Source organism: Vigna unguiculata, chromosome 10 (assembly GCF_037176805.1).
Source record: "Vigna unguiculata cultivar grain cowpea cultivar isolate G323 ecotype 2 chromosome 10, ASM3717680v1, whole genome shotgun sequence".
Classification (NCBI taxonomy): domain Eukaryota; kingdom Viridiplantae; phylum Streptophyta; class Magnoliopsida; order Fabales; family Fabaceae; genus Vigna; species Vigna unguiculata.
The window spans coordinates 3,737,389-3,756,431 of NC_140801.1; the positions used below are offsets into that span (position 1 = coordinate 3,737,389).

The 19,043-nt window shown below is 32.0% G+C and overlaps 2 protein-coding genes across 3 annotated transcripts; both read right to left on the bottom strand.

Annotated features, from left to right (window-relative positions):
• Positions 1–4,961: 4,961 nt before the first annotated feature.
• NS2 (asparaginyl-tRNA synthetase 2) lies at positions 4,962–9,798 on the bottom strand. 2 transcript variants are annotated; one of them, XM_028050910.2, is made up of 8 exons: positions 9,245–9,798; positions 8,059–8,292; positions 7,363–7,944; positions 6,611–6,796; positions 6,420–6,484; positions 6,178–6,304; positions 6,027–6,085; positions 4,962–5,341 (listed from the first exon to the last, which is right to left on the bottom strand). In XM_028050910.2, the coding sequence occupies exons 1-8, from the start codon at positions 9,698–9,700 to the stop codon at positions 5,158–5,160; spliced, it is 1,893 nt and encodes a 630-aa protein (XP_027906711.1). In that variant the 5' UTR covers positions 9,701–9,798; the 3' UTR covers positions 4,962–5,157. The 2 variants fall into 2 exon arrangements, with proteins under 2 accessions (XP_027906711.1, XP_027906710.1); XM_028050909.2 differs by having other exon boundaries at positions 6,420–6,496; positions 9,245–9,792.
• Positions 9,799–11,017: 1,219 nt separating this feature from the next.
• LOC114165044 (exocyst complex component SEC15A-like) lies at positions 11,018–13,819 on the bottom strand. Its single transcript, XM_028049675.2, has one exon. The coding sequence runs from the start codon at positions 13,551–13,553 to the stop codon at positions 11,184–11,186; it is 2,370 nt and encodes a 789-aa protein (XP_027905476.1). The 5' UTR covers positions 13,554–13,819; the 3' UTR covers positions 11,018–11,183.
• Positions 13,820–19,043: the final 5,224 nt, after the last annotated feature.

The window sequence follows — 19,043 nt, forward strand, 5'->3', positions numbered from 1 at the left end:
AAAACTTTAATAAGTGAGCTTGTTTTGCAAACTTCTTTTGCTTGTGATGGTGAGTTTTTGCATGTGCGTTGTTGTGCACACATTTTAAACTTGATTGTACAAGAAGGATTGAAAGCTACTGATGCTTATTTAGATCATATTAGGGAAAGCATAAAGTATAATGATGAAATTAAACAATGTAATAAAAAATAGGGGACATTGATGTCAAGACTGCTTTGTATATAAATGTTCTTACAAGGTGGAACTTTACTCTTATTATGCTTCAAATTGCCCTTAAATATCAACGAGTTTTTGCAAGTTCACCCTTAGTTGACAATGTCTAAGGAGAAATGGAAAAGAGTAAAATAAAATTGTGTTTTCTTGTCACCATTTTATGAAATTACAAATATGATTTTTGCCTCAAGTTATCCCACATCGAACTTGTACTTTTTACAAGTTTGGAACATCCAAGCCCTTTTAATGGAAAGTTTAAAAGATGAAGATGAAGTTATTAGTATATGGTTGGAAGGATAATGGTAAAGTTTGATAAATACTAGGATGAATATGACATTATCCTTGCATTTGGGCCAATTTGAGACCCAATGATGAAGTTGGAAACATTGGGATAGTACTATGAGAAGATAGATCATTTAACATGGGAAGTAAAGTTAGAGAACATGAAGGAAAAATTGTACAAGCTTTTCTCTGAATATTGTTCTAGGAATGAGACTTCTCTTAGTCTCAAGTGTAAGCATAATGATTTGTCAACAACGTCATTCTGAATTGCTTCAATCAAGTCAACCGCTCTTGATGTAAATCATATTACTTTCTTTTGATGTAATTACTATTATTATACATATAAATTAAACTATGATTTTTGTTATGTTAGGAAATAAAACAACACAAGCTTCAGGTTGTTGCTAAAATGGGAAGGAACCAACATGATATATACTTGGATGAGCTAACATTGGATGTTGATATTATTGAATGTATGGATGCTCTTAAATGGTGGAAGAGTAATATTCAATGTTTTTCGGATTTGTCAGTCATGGCTAGAGACTTGTATAGTATCCCCATTATTATGGTTACATCTGAATTTGCTTTCAGCATTGGTTCAAGGATTTTGAATAAGTATAAAAGTCATATATTGTAAAAACTTGTTGAAGCAATAATTTGTACTTAGAGTTGGAAGCATGAGTTTTGTGTATATGGTAACTTCTCTAGTTTATATTCTAACAGAATATTTTCATAAATAATTTTTATATTCTAACTTCTTGTTTTTCAATTCCATTCCATATCTTATTAAGATCATGATGTTGATTAAGATGGAAGAGTGAATAGGAGTTGTTATAAGGGTGCATCTAATAACCCCAAAAAGGAAATTTATGAAGATTGAAAGAATAAATACTTTGTTATGTATAATTTTGAATACATTTTGTATTTTGTTATGTATTTTGTACTTTGTTACTTTTTTGTGATTGTGTAAGGCATTTAAGACAATTAAGTAGTAGAATATTGGAATTCATTGCATGATGGATCTTTATTGTTGCTTTGCTTAAAGTCTTAAGTATTAGAGCTTGAGGCCTTGTCGGACAAACATCAAGGTGAGGCATTGAGCTTTTGTGATTATATTTCCTTCACTGGTCTGCACTGAAATATATGCAGCCATAAATTCAAGCAATGAAATATTACAAGTGATGTAATTGGTCTCAGTTTGGCATTATACTAGATACCTCTAAATTATTATACTATGTATATGTAGTACAACCATTGCCCCACCATGTTGCATGTGCCCAAAACAAAATCAGAGAAAAAAAAATCAAATTGGGCATCTAGTATGAAATCAGAAAAAAAAAGGTTGGCAACCCAGCCCACCCTACTACGGACCACGTTGTAACTTCCAACCCATTTTCACATGGTAGATCAGCCCAGCTCGGTCCATTTTAGACAGGCGAAAACGGGCCGGGTTTGCTCATTTTTCCACCACTATTTGAAACTATTTTATTGAGAAGAAGTAGTGCTTGGATGACATGATTTTGTACTAGTGAAAAAAATAACTTTTTACAACAATTTTGTATACCATGTATAATTCATCCGATATAATAAGTGGTAGGGTGACATAATTTTAATAAGATAAGAGTTCCTACACTGGTTATAGTTATAACCCATGGATAATGCAGGTTCGAGTCAGGTTAAGTGAGTTGAACTACTGATAATTGACATTATCATGTTTGATTTTTTTTTGTTTATTTTTATCTTTTATTGTTATTTTATTATTATCTTTTCAGATATTTCAGTTTATTTACTAAATTTGGAAAAGATAGATACTTGGTTTATATTTTGTAGATAAGTGGAAATCTCATATATTTAAGAAGATTATCAACAGAATCAATGAAGATTATTAAATATTAAAAGAATATATCAACAAAATCAGTTATCCACCAAGTTGGTTACTTCAATTACAAATCTTCAGGTCCAGTCCAATTCGAAAAATCTATAAATAATGGGCTTGCAGAAGTAAAAAACAAAAAAAAAAAAAAAACCTTTCATGCATAAAAGGAACCCCTTTTGGGGAAAAAAAATCCCTTTTAGAGAGAGAGAAAAAGAAGATAGAGGCGAATTCCTAAGGCCGAAGGTATTCATCTTCATCATTATGTTGGTACTCATAATGTTAAGGAGTAGCTAACTCCCTTATTCTCGAGGGTTGGGTGTAAATTATTCTTAACTCTGTGAATTTCACTATCCAATATAATTATTTTTTCATCACTATTGTGTTCTATTCTTGTTTTAGCTACATAATAACTATTGATTGCATATTTGTGGATCTCTAATTATTGGACATGATATTAGAACCTATACTAGAGATAACTAATTGATTGTGTATTTAAACATAGAGTATATCATTGCTCATTCATAACATCAGAGTTTTGATCATTAATGTAAATTTAAAATAAAAATTGCTAAGGAATTAGGGTTTTATTCGTCAAGTTTAGACTTGTCACTAAGACATTAGGGCTTGTTACATAAGGTGTGAATGCTAGAGTAAGAATTAGAAAAATATCGTTTGGTGTTTTATCTTAGAATTGGAACATGAAACCCAATCCTAGTGAAACCTTGATCATATATTGTTGCACACCATATGTTTGTAAAATTTGTTGTCTAATTGAGTTATGAATTGCAACAGTTATCAAGTATTTCACAAGTCTGTTGAGAAACAATAACAATACTTGGACTTTCAACTTCATTACTTATGCAATTTAGTACACTTGTCAATCCTTTAACACCCACCAACCCACCTAAATTTTAAAATCCCCTAATTTGAATTTAAATAACAAATAACTTAAATTGAATATGAAAACTTTTGTATTCTGTCCAAAGAGTTATCTATCCTCCTTGAAATGATAAGAGCAAAATTAGCATTAAAAGTGGAAAAAAGAAAAAAAAATCTGAATATTTAAAAATGACAAAAAAAATTATTTTTCATTTGATTTGAAGTGAGTTGTAAAGTTTCTGACTCACCATAAAGTGAGCTAGGTTAGGTTCACTCATTTTTAAGCCAACTCAGGTAAGTCGGATTAACTCACTTTAACACCCGTAACTGCCAAAAGTGAAGGAGAACAAGACATTGATAGGACAAACTGATGCAATTCAACCTCTAATGAGTCTTCGAACATGGTAGACAAGTCGTGGACAACATCGTCTATTGTGGGAATAGTCATCGACTATGCTGACATTCCCCTTTTTCTCTTCCACACGAGGTCTTCTTCTTTTAGATCTCCACACGCACCACCAAAACTTGCCCTATACATAAACTAATTTATACACATAACATCTATGAAATAATTATTTTAAATTCTTTATTAATTAAAATTAATTTATAAAACAACTCATTTTATTTTATTAGTTTAGAAAGAAAGATATGATAGTTTACGTTTTATTGAAATGTTACTATACACCTTTCTCTTTCTCTCCACTCAAGAATTATGAACATTTTTCCGTAAACACTTCTAGAAAAAAATAAAAATAAAAAGAAAAATTAAAATAAATTTCTCAATAGAACTTTTATAAAACACTCATTTTATTTTTTTAAAAGTGTTTGTGAAAAAGAAAAAAGCTCATCTATATTAGAAAACGAGTTGTACTTGACTAAAGAAGCATAGGGTTGTGCTTGTGTACAATTTAACCATACCAGACACATAATCCATTTTCAATTTTCAATTCCCCAATAAAGAAAAAGGTACATGCATGGTTAAATAATAACTAGCACATGGAAGTGGCCCAAATATTAAACATAAACGACCATCGATAATAATTGACGAGATTTGAATATGATGAATTATAAGTTAATTTATATAATAAATATATCATCTTTAACGTAAAACCTATTTAAATAAATTTACGGATTTTTTTATATAATGTTCATCTCACTCTTTTTTACTTGATGTAAAATTCTTACCACCACACTTAAGTTCTTTATATCTTTTATATTTATTTGAATTATTGTTTTTCGTATCTTCTAGTTTGATTTACAATTAATATTGTAGCAATTCTTTCATTGTTCTTGAATTAGTTCAACATTTGATAAAAATAGAAGATGTTTGTGGTACATAGTTTAACTTCAACACATTTTTTCAGTGACTATTAAATCAAAATCAAAATCAAAATCAAACTTATAATTATTCTACCCAGTTAATTAATTTTTTTCTTATTTACTATATCTATTTTCTATTTTTAATCTAAATCAAACAATTCTTATTTTCACCTATATACTTTTCTCCATCGTCTACAAACACAACATTAAAGTTGAAATCATTTTCTTAACTAAAAGGAATCATTTTTGTGAGGTAACTTAAATACTCACATTGTATAAAAAAGTTCTCTCTGAGTGGGAAAATTTTTCATATATGAAACTTATATCTGAGATCTCATTTTAAAAATATAAATAAAACTGTAGTACTTCAAAGAAAAACTAGGAGAATTAATTGTGCAGAACGAAGAAGTTCACAAGAACTTGAGTAAATTTGATTACTTTCACATTCCTTATATACATCAGGCACACACAAATAAACAACTGATATGTTAACTGTTGTTACACAAGCATCTCTCTGCATGAACATTGGAATTTTGATCCCAATAAATGCAACTTCAATGTTCTTAGTTTCAGCCCAAAAATATTGATTAGTTGTTGGCTTTTCCATAGCTTCTTGGAAAAGGGATAACGTCCCTAACATTTGCAAGCCCAGTTGCAAAGAGAACCATAAGATCAAACCTTAGGGTGAACCCAGAGTTCATCACTGTTCCATTTATACGAAGGTCTAGGTACCATTCATACTTCTCTTTTCCCAACCCTAATTCATCAATCCTGCCATTTGAAATGAAAGAAAAGAAAAAACTTTACCAAATATCACTTCTAGAATTTTTGCTATTTTTCTTACAAATTTTAATTGACAGGTAATTTCTCCGTAGGTACTTATTTCTTGTAAAATTATAAAATTTGTAAGTATTTTTTATTAAATGTTCTGCGAAAAACGTTTTGTGCAAAATATTTTGTAAAAGAATTGGTAATAAATTCTTATAAACCATTATTCATAACAAAATTTGGAAACATTTCGTAAGAAAAAAACTTCAAAAGACACTACTAACAAAATTCATATTTTCTGCCAATTTTGTTTTGAAAATTTTTCCGTAGGAAATATTTACAAATTTTGTTGAGAAAAAAAAATTGTAAGAAATTGCTACCAATTTTCTTGCAAGATATTTTGTGTAAAACACTTCTCACAACAAATTCTGTAGGAAAGACTCCAATTTTTATAATTTTGTAAGAAATGATTACCCACCAAAAAATTACCTGTCAATTAAAATTTTAAGAAAAAATAACAGAAAAAAATATTTTCTTAGCAAATTTTTTTAACAAATCTACGAGAAAAATCACATATAAGAATTTCTAATAGTGAGAAAATTGACAGGAAATCGTGTTTTTTAGCAGTATAGGTCGTTAACCAGAAGAACACAATATTTATGATCCTCACTAATTACACAAGCAGTACCTGGAGCTTATCATGTTAAGACGTTCCTCGTTTTGGCTACCAGAAATTACTGTTCCAAGCTGCAAAAATTTTCCAACAACTTCAACACACAAAAATGTGCCAAACAATCAACACATAGTGCAGTATTAGTTGTAGTCACATTTGGACATACCTTTGGGACAACCAACTCAAATGCAGCAACAGTTCCATCATCATTCTGGCGAACGTAAAATGGCTTAGCCTCTTTTGGATAATTGTATATTATAATCGGATTCTTGAAGATGGCTTCGGCCAGAAAGCTATCAAGAAACAAATAGAACCATAAGCAAACTGATAATGGTGAAGGAAATACTTCATCTCTTAGTTAGAATTAGAAATCAGCAAATTCAGAATATGATGAAAGTTTCAATATACCTTGTATGCTCTGAAGTGAGTACAAAACCTGATTCAAAGTTTGTTTCATATTTCTTATCTTCAGTCTGAGAAGATGACTGATTAACATTACAAAGGGAAAAAAAAAGTTTAATATCTCTCTGAAAAGAAAGATCATAATGGAAGAAGTCAAATTGAGATTTTTTTATAGGATTTCGTAGTGCTGTCTATACCTTTTTAAGAATTTCTATAGCTTCATGGTAGGTCAACATTTTAGGAGAACCTGCTATAATCTGCTGAAGACGATTGACACAGGTTGTGTCAATTCTTTTTGCAACAAAGTTCATTTCTTCGGAGCAATGTTCAAGAACCCAGTTGCAGAGGTACTTGAAAAGGTCATTTGCACAGTTCATGGAATCCTGCATGTAAGATAAAGTGCATCATGCTACTAAATGATACAAAACAACAAGCATTTCCATACCAAAGTGTTAATATGGAACATGCTGGTTCTACTAAAAAGGGTTGTGGAACCAAAGAGAACATAAGAGAATAGAATGTTTCATTTTGTTATCCATGCATCAAAAACTACCTGAAGGAACGTTGAACAAAGTTTAAGTAACAATCCTAAATAAAATTGAGCCAAATGTTCTATTGGAGTAGAAATCAATGATAAAACTCAACTCACGCTTAGAGAGACGGTTAGGAATCCAAATATGTGTTGTTTCTCGAAGTAAATATTCACGACAAGTAAAGTGAAAAAACAAAACAACATACGAAAAATAGTTGTTTAGGAGTTGTTACACAACTCAATAGGTCTTTGGTGTATGGGAGACTAGGATAATTGTATATTATGGAAGGATTTGAAGTTTTGTCCACCAAAATTTACGACAAGAAAGATTTACAATTTAATTTAAAAAAATTGCACATATTTATAGTTTTGTCCAGTAAAAATTGTACAAAGGTTTGCAATGGAAAGAAGTGATACCTTTAAGTGAGAAAAAGCCATTTCCACCTCAACCATCCACATTTCTGCAGCAAGTTTAGCAGAATCAGCTTTATCTGCAAGAAATCTAGGTCCAAAAGAGTAGACATTTCCAAGAGCACAAGCATAACTCTCCAGATGCAAGCGACCAGAGACAGTCAAATAAGTTTGGAAAGGGAAAAAGTCCACTTTATCATCCTTAAAAGATGTTCCTAACTTTCTCTTTTCTCTTGCTTCCAACTGTGATGCCAGGTCATTTGTTTTCTTCAGATCCTGAACTGCAGCAGCCAGTGCTTCTCTATTGCTCTCAGTTCTCTGCAAATGCTCAACTATGTTGCTTTTCTCTTTTGCAGCAGCCTTCACATGTTCAAGACTAACACCTTCATTCTCATAAATGGTGTCTAGTTTCTCCTTCTTCTCTGCTTTCTGATTCTGATCCAGTGTGGTAACCTTGAACATGTTGCTGAATCCTTCTGAGTCTATGGTAGTTATGGTGGGTACTTGCACATCAATAAATTCATGTTTGTTGAAAAATGTGTGGGTTGCAAAAGAGAGAGCACTACGAATCCGCATCACAGTTGCCACCTACAAACAGATCAAACTTAATCTTCACATCATACAAAACTCTGATATGTTAACAAGCAAAAATTCTAGGTATGTAAAATGAACAAGACAGTATAATCTGAAATTGAATTTCACCGTGGTAGTTCGAGGGCGAAAGTGGGAGTAATCTCTCAATGTATCTAATGGAATTCGTTTCTTTGATAATGGGTATTTGTCAAAATCAACTGTCCCAATGTGAAGAACTTTTTCAGCTTTAAGCTCAATAACATGCTTCCCTTCTGATGCACGTTCTAGTTGACCTTCCACTAATAGACATGTTCCAGTACTCATAACCCTGTTTGGGCTTGCTATAGAGGAATCCACAACAACCTAAAAGTGTTTGTATAACAACAAAAAAAAACACATTGAAGAATAATTCAATTAAAACATATACAGCAAAAGTGTTTCATGGTTATGAGATTTTGACAAGTTACTTTGCTACTTTGCTTTGTAAAAGGTTTGAGAGCCATCAGTTTGTGACTTTAGTTTAGGCACATAAATAAGCCATAAAATTCCCTACTTAATTATTTAACTTCAAATAAGGAAATTTAGGTGTAGAAGTTAAGCATATATATATAATATGTCACATCGAACAAATTCTCTAAATTTTGTTTTTTCTTTTATGTTTTGAGATGATGATGATAAGAAACCAAAGGCCTTCTTCACTTTCAAGGAAATTTATATGCTTCTTTTAATTACTGATTTTGTTCGATAGGTCTATTTATTTTATGGTCTTTTGTAAGGAAAAAATGGCTTTTCAACTAAAACAATGCAAAAGAAATATAAATAATTTATAAAAAAAATGGATAATAAAAACAATTTTACTATTAACATACTTTGAAAAATTATATCATATTTTTTTTCGATTTTTTTTTCAACAAGTCCTTATGTTATGCAAAATCAATACATGAATTTAGACAGGCTTTGTTATGTTTTTTATTCATTTTAAAAGTTGCCTTATTTATGCAACTATGAATATTCTAAAAGAATGATTAACTCACATAAATCTAATTAACTCTTCAAAATAAGGTTACACAAAATAAAATTTTCATTCGACAAACTTTTTAATTCAACTTCAACACAGTGACTCTAACTACATTTTCATCCAATAAAAATTCATTACCAGATTGTTAAAATTGTTAGTTTTCATAATAATGAATTTTGATTATTTAACTACCTAAATATTTTAATCAATGGAGTGTTCGTTTATGTTCATATTGTATACTTTCAAAACGCATTCTAAAAACAAAACAAAACCTCAGAGCCAAACAGAGCACTAAACCTGGAGGCTTGAAACGCATGACCCATCCGTGAGAAGCAAATACGCAACAGAAGCTTTTGGAGGCAAAACCGTTGCATGATTGGGCTCAGTCACAACAGACTCACGTTTCTTGCGCTGAACGTAACCGCTTCCTCCGAACACATCTAATATGCTCCTTATCAACGGTATCTTCGATTGCAGAATCTCCACACACGACACATCCTTGCCTTTACCGTGTCCGGCTGGGTCATTAGTTGTCGTGGATAACGACAACGAATATGGCGCAGCCGGCTTCGCAACTTCCTTAGCAGATTTTACCCATCCGCCGACAGTTACGTGTTGTCCCACTATAGTTTCGGATCGATCCAGCAAAGTCTTGATTTGGACTCGGTCCGAATATTGTAATAGTGGAACATGCGATGACTCGAGGTGCAGGGGAACCAAGGAAGTTTGCTGATTTGTTGTTGTTGTTGACATGGTGGTGAGGAAAGCTTGAGGAGTAAGGATTTGTTGTTGGTGTGAGTGGAGGAGAAGAAGAAGGCATGGTGATGATATAGAGAGAGAAAGATGCTTTGCTTAGAGAGGGTTTTGAGGTTTGAGGGAGAAGGAAAGGGATTGTTTCTATTTCGGAGTTAGACGAGGTTGTGTTGTGTGGTTTTTTTGTTGTGTTGGGTTTTGGGTTTGGTATTCTTTGGTGTTCGGTAATTGGGCGGGAAGTAGTGTATTCTGTTTGCCTACCTTTGTAGAGTGGAAAGCAAATGTCAAAATCTAGTTATCAAGACTTCCACTTAACGTCACGTGAATTATTAAGAAAAATATATAATAAAAAAGTTCTTTTAATTTTTAATTAAGTTTTTTTTCTTTATAAATTTAAATACTTTTTTAATGAAGCTTTTACTGTAATTCTTGTTTATTGAATGTTTTAATTTTTTCTTTTGCTTTTATTTAAGTATTGTGTGACTTAATTTTATTTTCAAAAGATATTATTATTTTCATCTTTTCTTCCTCTAACTTATCCTCTTCATTTTTTAATTCATTTGTTGTTAAAGTTTTAATTTTTTTTTTTTGTATTTTTGTGAAATTTTGTTTTTTGATTACTTTTCTATCCTTTACATGACACATTGAATCTTAGCAAAACATCCGAAGGAAGAAATTGCAAAGATTTTATTTAAAAAGCATCATTATTTAATTAAAATAAAATTATTTATATTATTTATAAATAATTAAAATATTTAATGCATAAAATCAATCTAAAGTATATATATCTTCATAAGAGCCCTACAACAATTTTAAATATTAACATTTATTATTTACTTGGTATAAAATAAAATATGATAGAACCTAATTTTGGCAACCTACTCTTTCTAGCCTTTCACCTTAGCAATGCCTATATTCTCCTCTCATATGGTTTAACAGTGTAGTGAATCAAAAACTAAAATCTTCTGGTTTAATTCTCACTATACAGTGAGCAAAGCATTTACTATGAATCAAAAACTAAAAATTTTCTAAGAGTTATTACTATGAAAGTGTCTTCTCTAATCAGAACTATTTGCTGTAGTGCATCTATCAAAGAAACTTCTCAGCTGACCAGAATTGAGTATAATGTGCAACAAGATGTTGGATAAATAGTTTAGCATGTTCTGTCTTTATACATGTAACCATTGTTGGATCTATCAATACATGGCAGAAGCTAACTAAAGCAGTGAAAATGAAATCAACTAAAGCAGTGAAAATGAAATCTAATGCAGATAACAAACTTTGAAACTTATTCATTCTAGTGGGAGAAACATTTATTAGTGTGATATGAACAAACAAAAGACTGAAATGATTTTTTATTACATGAAAAAAAAAAAAATCAGAGCAATACAGAACACTATTCAACTGAAAGTTAAACATCCATAGCCGAAGAACACTACAATTATACCCTAGTAGAAATGAAAGAATAATATCCCAAGCCTAGTCAATTGAAATCCTTTAGTCTCTTTTTGAGAACTTCCATTGATTTCTTCTTAGCAGTTTGCTTTGTGTTCTTATTTGAAAGACTTCCAAAGATTCCATCTGCAGAATCCTTGAACTTTTCACAAATGTATGCTACCCTTTTGTAATCAAGAGCATAGTAATTTCTCTCCCTTATCACAGGATTCATGAAATTCTCTGGCTGGCTACTTGACAGAAGATTGATCAACTGTCGTGCTTCTATCAGACAGCCCTTGAAACCACCTCCTGGATAAACTTCACACAAACCAGAAGAATAAAACCTGTCATCTGCAAAACTCTCCAACATCTTAAGATCAATGTTGATGTTCATAACTGCATTTGCATTAAACCTTTTCAAATTATCACTAAGAAATGCTCCCACAATTGTGTTGGAAATATGCTCAAGTGTGCTGGTTCCAACCTTATAGGTAGCATCCAAGGGTAAAATTTGTTGTGCTGTGGACATTAGTGAATCTAGGTAAAATATCACTTCATTCATGTATTCATTACCAGTTGTCTTTGTCTCCTCTGTAGTCCAGTTGATACCATCTATAAGATTCATATACTCATCTAACTTTGCGTTTACCAAACTCAGCAGAGCAATATAAGCTGCATCCCTTGAAGTTTTCAGCAATACCTTAGCAGTCAAAGAACCTTGAGGCTTCTCAGCTGCTCTAACGGGTATGCAGCACTGGTGAGCAGCATGACGAAGGAAAAAATCACAAGCTCTTTCAAGAACAGTTATGTTTGCTGCAAGCTGCATGGCCTGAGAAACACTGATGCTTGAACTGTTGATGATGTCAAGCAAAGATTCATTCAACACTTCAATCAAAAACTTGTCCAAATACTTCCTCACAACATCAAACAAACCGCTGCGTACACCATAGGACAAGTAATCAACAGAGCCTTTGATGAAGGCTCTCACAATGCGACAAGCATCAGGTACCATGGAGGAGAATGATGCAACATATGGAAAAGCAGGCATGATTTCTGATGTTTGAAGATTATATGACAGAACATGGTTCTCATAATCAGAATCCTTTTTTATCACCATCTGCTCGTATGTGTCACTGCCAAGAACATCAACGATTTGGTTCCTACATTCTTCCAAAAGAAGCCTGTGGTATTTGTCACGGGTGTTGTCAAGCACATCATGGAGTTGGCCAATGTCATATCCGTATTGTCTAAGAGTAGAACCAAGAAGTGCAACATAATCCTTAACCAGGAGAAGATGTGTGGCAGATTTCATCTGGGGTAAGTGCACTTCTAACATTGATGTTATCTTTGCCAAAGCAGTTTCCCACATAGTTTCAACCTGATCAGGTTCTAGGAGTCCATTACCTGTCCTCAGGACCCTATCCTCCACTATGAAGTACCCAGCAATTTGAGCCAAAAATGTCTGATAATACTCGATAAAAGGTTGCATTGAAGATATCTCCAAATCCGAATTCAGTTGTAACAATCTATTCTTGTAGTAATATTCATGAAACTGCTCTAGAATCCCAAGGCAACTATGAATATGACAAGCACGATATAAGGGTGTGAGATCAAATTTCATGGCAGAATCTTCATCTTCTTCAACCACCAAACTATAAGCTCGATCCTCACCTCCTGAAATGTTCAATCCGTCAGACTTTCTCTTCCTCTCCAGCATTTCCTCATCCCTCTGGCGATTCGATGCAGCACGACCAATTGCCGTTTGCCCGATTATTTTACAAGAACTTCGTATCTGCACCATCCATTCATTAACCTGGCTGCATACTTTCTTCTCTATGTGTGATTTTATGGAAGGAATTCTCTTCTCTATCACCCTTTTGAGGGCCTTGGCAGGAATGTTCTCTATGTAAGTTTTCTCAAGCAAATCAACAGTTTTCAACGCAGGGTAAAACTCCCCTTCAGAAATATGATTGTTGCACTTCACACACAGCTCCAACACTTTCATACAGTTCTTCGACATTTTTATAGCTTCTGTCACGTTCTTCTTCACTGTATATGACACAAAAAGCTCCTCAAGCTTGATAAGAAGGGTGCTGCCAACCTGCTGCAACTTGAAATTGTCACTTTGGAGTTCACTCTTGAGCTCTTCAGCATCAACCAACACACCACGAAGTTCATCAACTGCAAGGATGAATTCCTCGTAATGTGTCTTGCACATTGCCTCAATTTCAGCTTCCTTTTTCTTCACCACAAAATCCAGTTGGCGAAGGAGCCCCATGGGGCGCCCCATTTCGAAGGCATGCCTCACAAGAGGACTAATGTCATCTCCATTGGCAACAAGAGTTGCCAGAACCAAGTCTTCTCCTTCATCACCAATTTCTACATCAGCTCTTCTTTTTGTTCTTATTACTTCCATTGCCCCTTAAACTCCCTCAATCAATCTGAAAACACATTTCTTGTCACAAACCAAACCTAACACAAACTTTTCATACTACCCCCAATAACCAATCAAGAAATATTAGAACAAATGTTAGGTTTAGGAATCAAATTGGCCGAAATAAAAGGTATGCAAAATTGAGGATTTGACTAAAATTACAAATTTTGGCAATGCCCTATGAAATTTATTGGAATTATTTGTTACCCAAATTCTCATCAACGTCAAATTTTAGCTGCAATCGGAGAACAGCATCTGTTATGTATATGAATATGAATGATAAGTGGATGATGAGAGATTGTTAAAAAGGAGATTTTGAAAAGGTGAAGAGAAAAGGAGAAATTGGTGTACCTGATGGCGGTGACCAAGAAAATGACAGGAGAAGTGGAGTGGGTCGTGGGAAAAGAAAGGAGACAGTCGGGTGAGGTTAGCAGCATACGTAACAGTCTCTTTGTGTTTGCATTCATGCATGGCAATGCAACCGATCCAGTCTTAGGTTACGATTAAGTTTTAACCTTTTTTAGAGACGGTTTTCCATGATAAGCGTAAGAGAGAGAAAAATTTTAAGAAAATAATATTTGCCGAAATTATTATTATTACTTAGTTAAGAATGATGCAAATATCAATTTTTTTGGAAGTATAAGTCGTTGATAATGTATATATATCTTATTGTCTTAATTCATTAACGTATGATACTTTACATATTTTTAAATGGGAATATTATTCTAATGAATTTAAGTTCGAAATATTATTGTAAAAAATTAAAAATAAATTAATTTAAGATGTTGCTTAAAAAATGGAGGGATAGTACTATTAATTATCTTAAAACATGAACGTTGGAAAATGTATACGATTGGAGTATTCAAATATTCAGAGGAAAGTTATAGGTGGGAAACTGTAGTGAGGAGCAATAGAATAGTAATGAAATGGTGTGATTTATCATCACATGGTTTGTCAAAAAGAAAGCTTTAGATAATCTTCTTTTTTATTTTATATTTTGAGTAGAAATGTCTTACAAGTGTATTTAATTGATATAAATGTTCATATCTTAAGTGGAATGTAGTATAGTACCAAAATGAATGCGGAAACTTTGTCTAAATTTGTAGAATATTATCTAATATTGATTCTTGTGAATATTTGTTAGGGTGTTTAATTGATTAATATTTAAGTTACGTAGTGAATTTTAGTTTCACACTTGGCATTTAATAAAATGATTGATAAAGAATTAATCATTTTGTTAATTATGAAAATTAAATTCTTGTCATAAATCAGATAAAATTTAGATTCTGTATTTCATAATGATCTTGAAGCAGTAAGTACTTCTGTATCACTCAGAAATACTATTAAAATTTAGAGCTGTCAAAACGGGTAACTCGGCTCGACCCACCACGGGTTGATGATTTAGTGAGTCAACTCAACCTGACTCACTTTTTAGCGAGCTAACAAAATTTGAACCTGGCTTGGCTCACGGGTTCACTTAATTAAAAAAAATATATTATTTTTTTTATTTTTTTCCGTCAAAACTAAATTGTAATTCTACTTAAAATCTAAATAAACTTTAATAAATCCAAATACAAACCAAAATAATAAAATACAAATTATTTATGTGTTGGATAAAAAAACATGACCCAAATATAAAGCCCAACTTAATAAAAATAAATAAAAACACTTGTGTGAGTCTTTTATTTGCGGGTTGGTGAGCCAACCCGGCTCATCACGGGTTCAACCCGGATGAGCCGGGTCAAAAATCAACCCATATTGAAATTTGTAAAAAAATTTCAACCCAACCCGGCCCGAACCCGTGGTGAGCCGGGTTGGCTCGCGGGTTCCAACCCATTTTGACAGTTCTATTAAAATTTTGTGAAATTTAATAAATTAAACTTAATTAGTTAAATCTTTTTATGAGATGTATAAAATTGTTTTGATACACTACAAGAAAATATTTTATTAGTAACCAAATTTAGGGATAAAAATAATTAGTCATTATAGTACACAATTTGTTTCTTTAGTGATCAATTTAGATACAAATTTAGAGACTAATTCTTTTGGTAATTGAAACTTTGGTAGCTAATACTAATGATCAATTTAAAAAAATTTCACTATAGTGGCCAATTTAGAGACCACTTTAGAAACTATTTTAGTTACAAATAATTTTTAGTTAATAAATTGATATTTAGATTGGACAATGATATTTTGAGCACCAAATTTTGACAACTTCCTCTTACAACTTGAGGTGACATCTTTTAAGTGGTTTTGGAATATAGAAGAATAAAAAAACAAAAAACAATGGGTAGCCAATTAGGAGATGTCACTTCATGTTAAGAGAAAGTTGTCTAAATTTAGTTATCAAAAAATCATTTCCATTTAAATTAGTCATTATAGTGACTATTTATTTGTTGTCACTAAAATTGGTTACTAATAAGATATTTTTTTGTAGTGATTAATTTGTCTCTTGAAGCAATGTCATTGAAATATTAACTTTTGCATAAAATATAAAAAACTTGCATAAAAAATACATAAAAGATAACTTATAAGTAAAAAATTATGAAAGAATGATAGTAGAGTAATAAAATGTATAACTAGGTGAAAAATATTGATTATATTATCGATTAGTTTTTTTAATCATCAAAAAAATTAAATAAATAATGTGGAACATTTTGGGTGTCTTAACCCTTATAAAAAACTTGCATAAACAAGTATATACTAGTAGAGTTTGCAGTAGACTCTTTATCTGACAATGATATTGTTAATTGCAATAGACTCCTTTGGTTGAGAAATAATAATAATGAGGCATCTAGGTTGTGGGAATTAGGAAAACAAAATAGGAGTTATATTTGAGGGAATGAGAATGAGATTGTTAAAGAGGTTCGAAAGATGGAAGACAGAGACAACATGGAAAAACATGATAGGAACGACAGGAAAGTAAAAGATAAAAAATGAACATAGCAACCTTATACATGCAAGGCGTGTATTCAAGAAATAAAGTTAGAATCAATTTATAAAGAAAAATGTGTTGTTGTTTGGGGGGATGGTGAATAGAGCGGCTACATATTTCTGGGAAAATAATGCAGGGGGTATTAACGATATGGATCAAAAAACAATTTATTTTGGAAATATCAATAACTAAAATGGGGTTCATTTTCACCGAGGGTTGTTGGGGTCATAGGTTTTCCAAGTTAGTATTATTAACGGGGATTTTTGTATTTTAGGGTCTCTTTTAAGTTAAATTTGTAAAAATGGATCAGTTGATTTTCTTTTTTTATAAACTAGAGTCAAGTTGTCAGGACACAAGACACATTATAGATGAAGTCGTCTTGTATCCTAACGGTTTCGTTTACTTTTTTTTTTTTAAAAAGCAAAGTCATCCTGTACTAAAACGGTTTTAGTGTAATAAAAAAGGTGAAGTCGTCCTGTGTGATGTCGACTTTATTTTCAATTTTTTTTCCTTCTTAACGTAATTAATTTTTTTTTTATTTCTCCTTGTAACCAATACACAAACACAATACTCCATTAAAAGAAGCACTATAATAGTTCAAACATGATTTGATTGACGGTGTACTTTTCACTCCAACATTTAAAAAGAAAAAAATTTAACTTAAATTTTATCATTCAAACATGATTTAATTAATGGCGTACTTTCCACTGTAATATTTCAGGAAAAAAAAAAATTGAAAGTGAAGTCGTCTTCATAAAGGACGACTTCACTTTTTTCATTGCACTGAAACCGTTACCGTTCTGATACAGGACGACTTTGTTTTTTTTTAAAAAAAAAAAAAAAGAAACCGTTAAGATACAAGACGACTTCATCTATAATGTCGTCTTATATCCTGACAACTTGACCTTAATTTAAAAAAAAAAATCAACCGACCCATTTTTATAAATTTAACTTGAAAGAGACCCCAAAATACAAAAATGTCATTATTAATGTGTATTCACCCTATGAGTCATGACATCAATGAAAAAAAGGAGCATCTGGGAAGAGATAATTAAGTGCAAGGAGGTAGAGGGAGGTGGAATGTGGTGTCTAGTAGTAGGAGACTCTAATGCAGTCAGGAGTTGTAAGGAAAGGTTTATGATGTTAACAATACAACAAATAACAGAAAAAAGGGAAATACAAGGTTTCAATGAATTTATAGATAAGTTAGAAGTTATAAATGTACTTATGTTAGGTAGGAAATCTTAAACAAGAGGTTTTAGAGAAACAAAAATTTAGAGTTAAATGATCGAAGAAAAGTGATTTGAATACCAGGTTCTTTTACATGACAACTAATTAGATAAAGGCAAAGAATTTGATCAAAGGTACATTCAAGGAGAATGGTGTGAGGGACCAAGGTGGTCAAAGAAGAGATAAAGGAATGTTTCGAGGACAAGCTTAAAGTAAAAGCATATTTTAATATTAGCCTCGATAATGTTGAGTTCAACCAAATAGATGAAGAGGATAATCTGAAATTAATTAATAAGTTTATTGAAGAGGAAGTTGGGCGTGTAGTGTGGGATTGTGAGAGCAGCAAGTGTCGGACTCACAGATGGTTTCAACTTTAACTTCATAAAGAAATTTTGGGAGACAATTAAAGGTGACATTCTAAAAGCGATGATTTCTATAGTTTAGAAAAATTTAGGGAAGTATAGGCCTATTTCCGTATTAGATTGTGTTTATATGATTATATCCAAAACCCTATCTTTGAGATTTAAAAGGATATTACATAAGGTTATAGATTACTCCCAATCCGGGTTTTTAAAAGGCAGAGACTTGCTTGATAGTATAGATGAAATAAAAAGAAAAAAAGAAAAGAAGTTTAATTGTTAAGGTTGGCTACGAGAAAGCCTATGACTGAATCAGATGGCAGTTCCAATTCTATATGATGGTAAGGATGCGGTTTACAAACTTATCGATCGATTGGATAAAAGCATATTTGAGTCTCCATGATTTCAGTCCTAGTAAATTGTAGTCCAATAAAAGAGTTTAGCCCATCAAAAGGTCTTAGGCAGGAGACCCTTTACCAGTGCCTTTTTTTGTTAATTATTGTGACAGCAAAGAAAGATTTACTACAAAGAATTAATGTAGAGGATAGAGAGGTGTTAATGAATATGCTACAATTTGTAGATGATGCCTTATTTCTATGTCAGGATAACACACAAAATGTTATGGTTATTAAGATCACTTTAAGGTCTTTTGACCTAGCCTCCGAACTTACGGTAAACATTTATAAGTCAAAAGGGGAGGGAGGATTAGGTATTGAAAACTTAAAAATGTTCAGAGGAAGGACTATGGAAATTAATTTTGAAATCTAAATATGGAGGAAGGTTGCTCTCTGTTGGTGGTCCAAAGCAGGGAGCAGAGTTTGTTTCTGTGAGGGCAGAGGTGCAAAGATTGTTCATGTAGGAAGATGGAGCAGGAAGATCGGTTAGAACATCCCAAGTGTTGTATTTTAAATTTATTTATTTATCCGCTACAATGACTTTTTCATTATA

Coding starts and splice junctions, on each gene's coding strand:
- NS2 (XM_028050909.2), bottom strand. CDS start 9,700: ATGTCAACAACAACAACAAATCAGCAAACTTCCTTGGTTCCCCTGCAC. Junction 6,086..6,177: donor TTGAGTTGGTTGTCCCAAAG/GTATGTCCAAAT, acceptor AAATTTTTGCAG/CTTGGAACAGTAATTTCTGG. Junction 5,342..6,026: donor CTTAACATGATAAGCTCCAG/GTACTGCTTGTG, acceptor TTCAAATGGCAG/GATTGATGAATTAGGGTTGG.
- LOC114165044 (XM_028049675.2), bottom strand. CDS start 13,553: ATGGAAGTAATAAGAACAAAAAGAAGAGCTGATGTAGAAATTGGTGAT.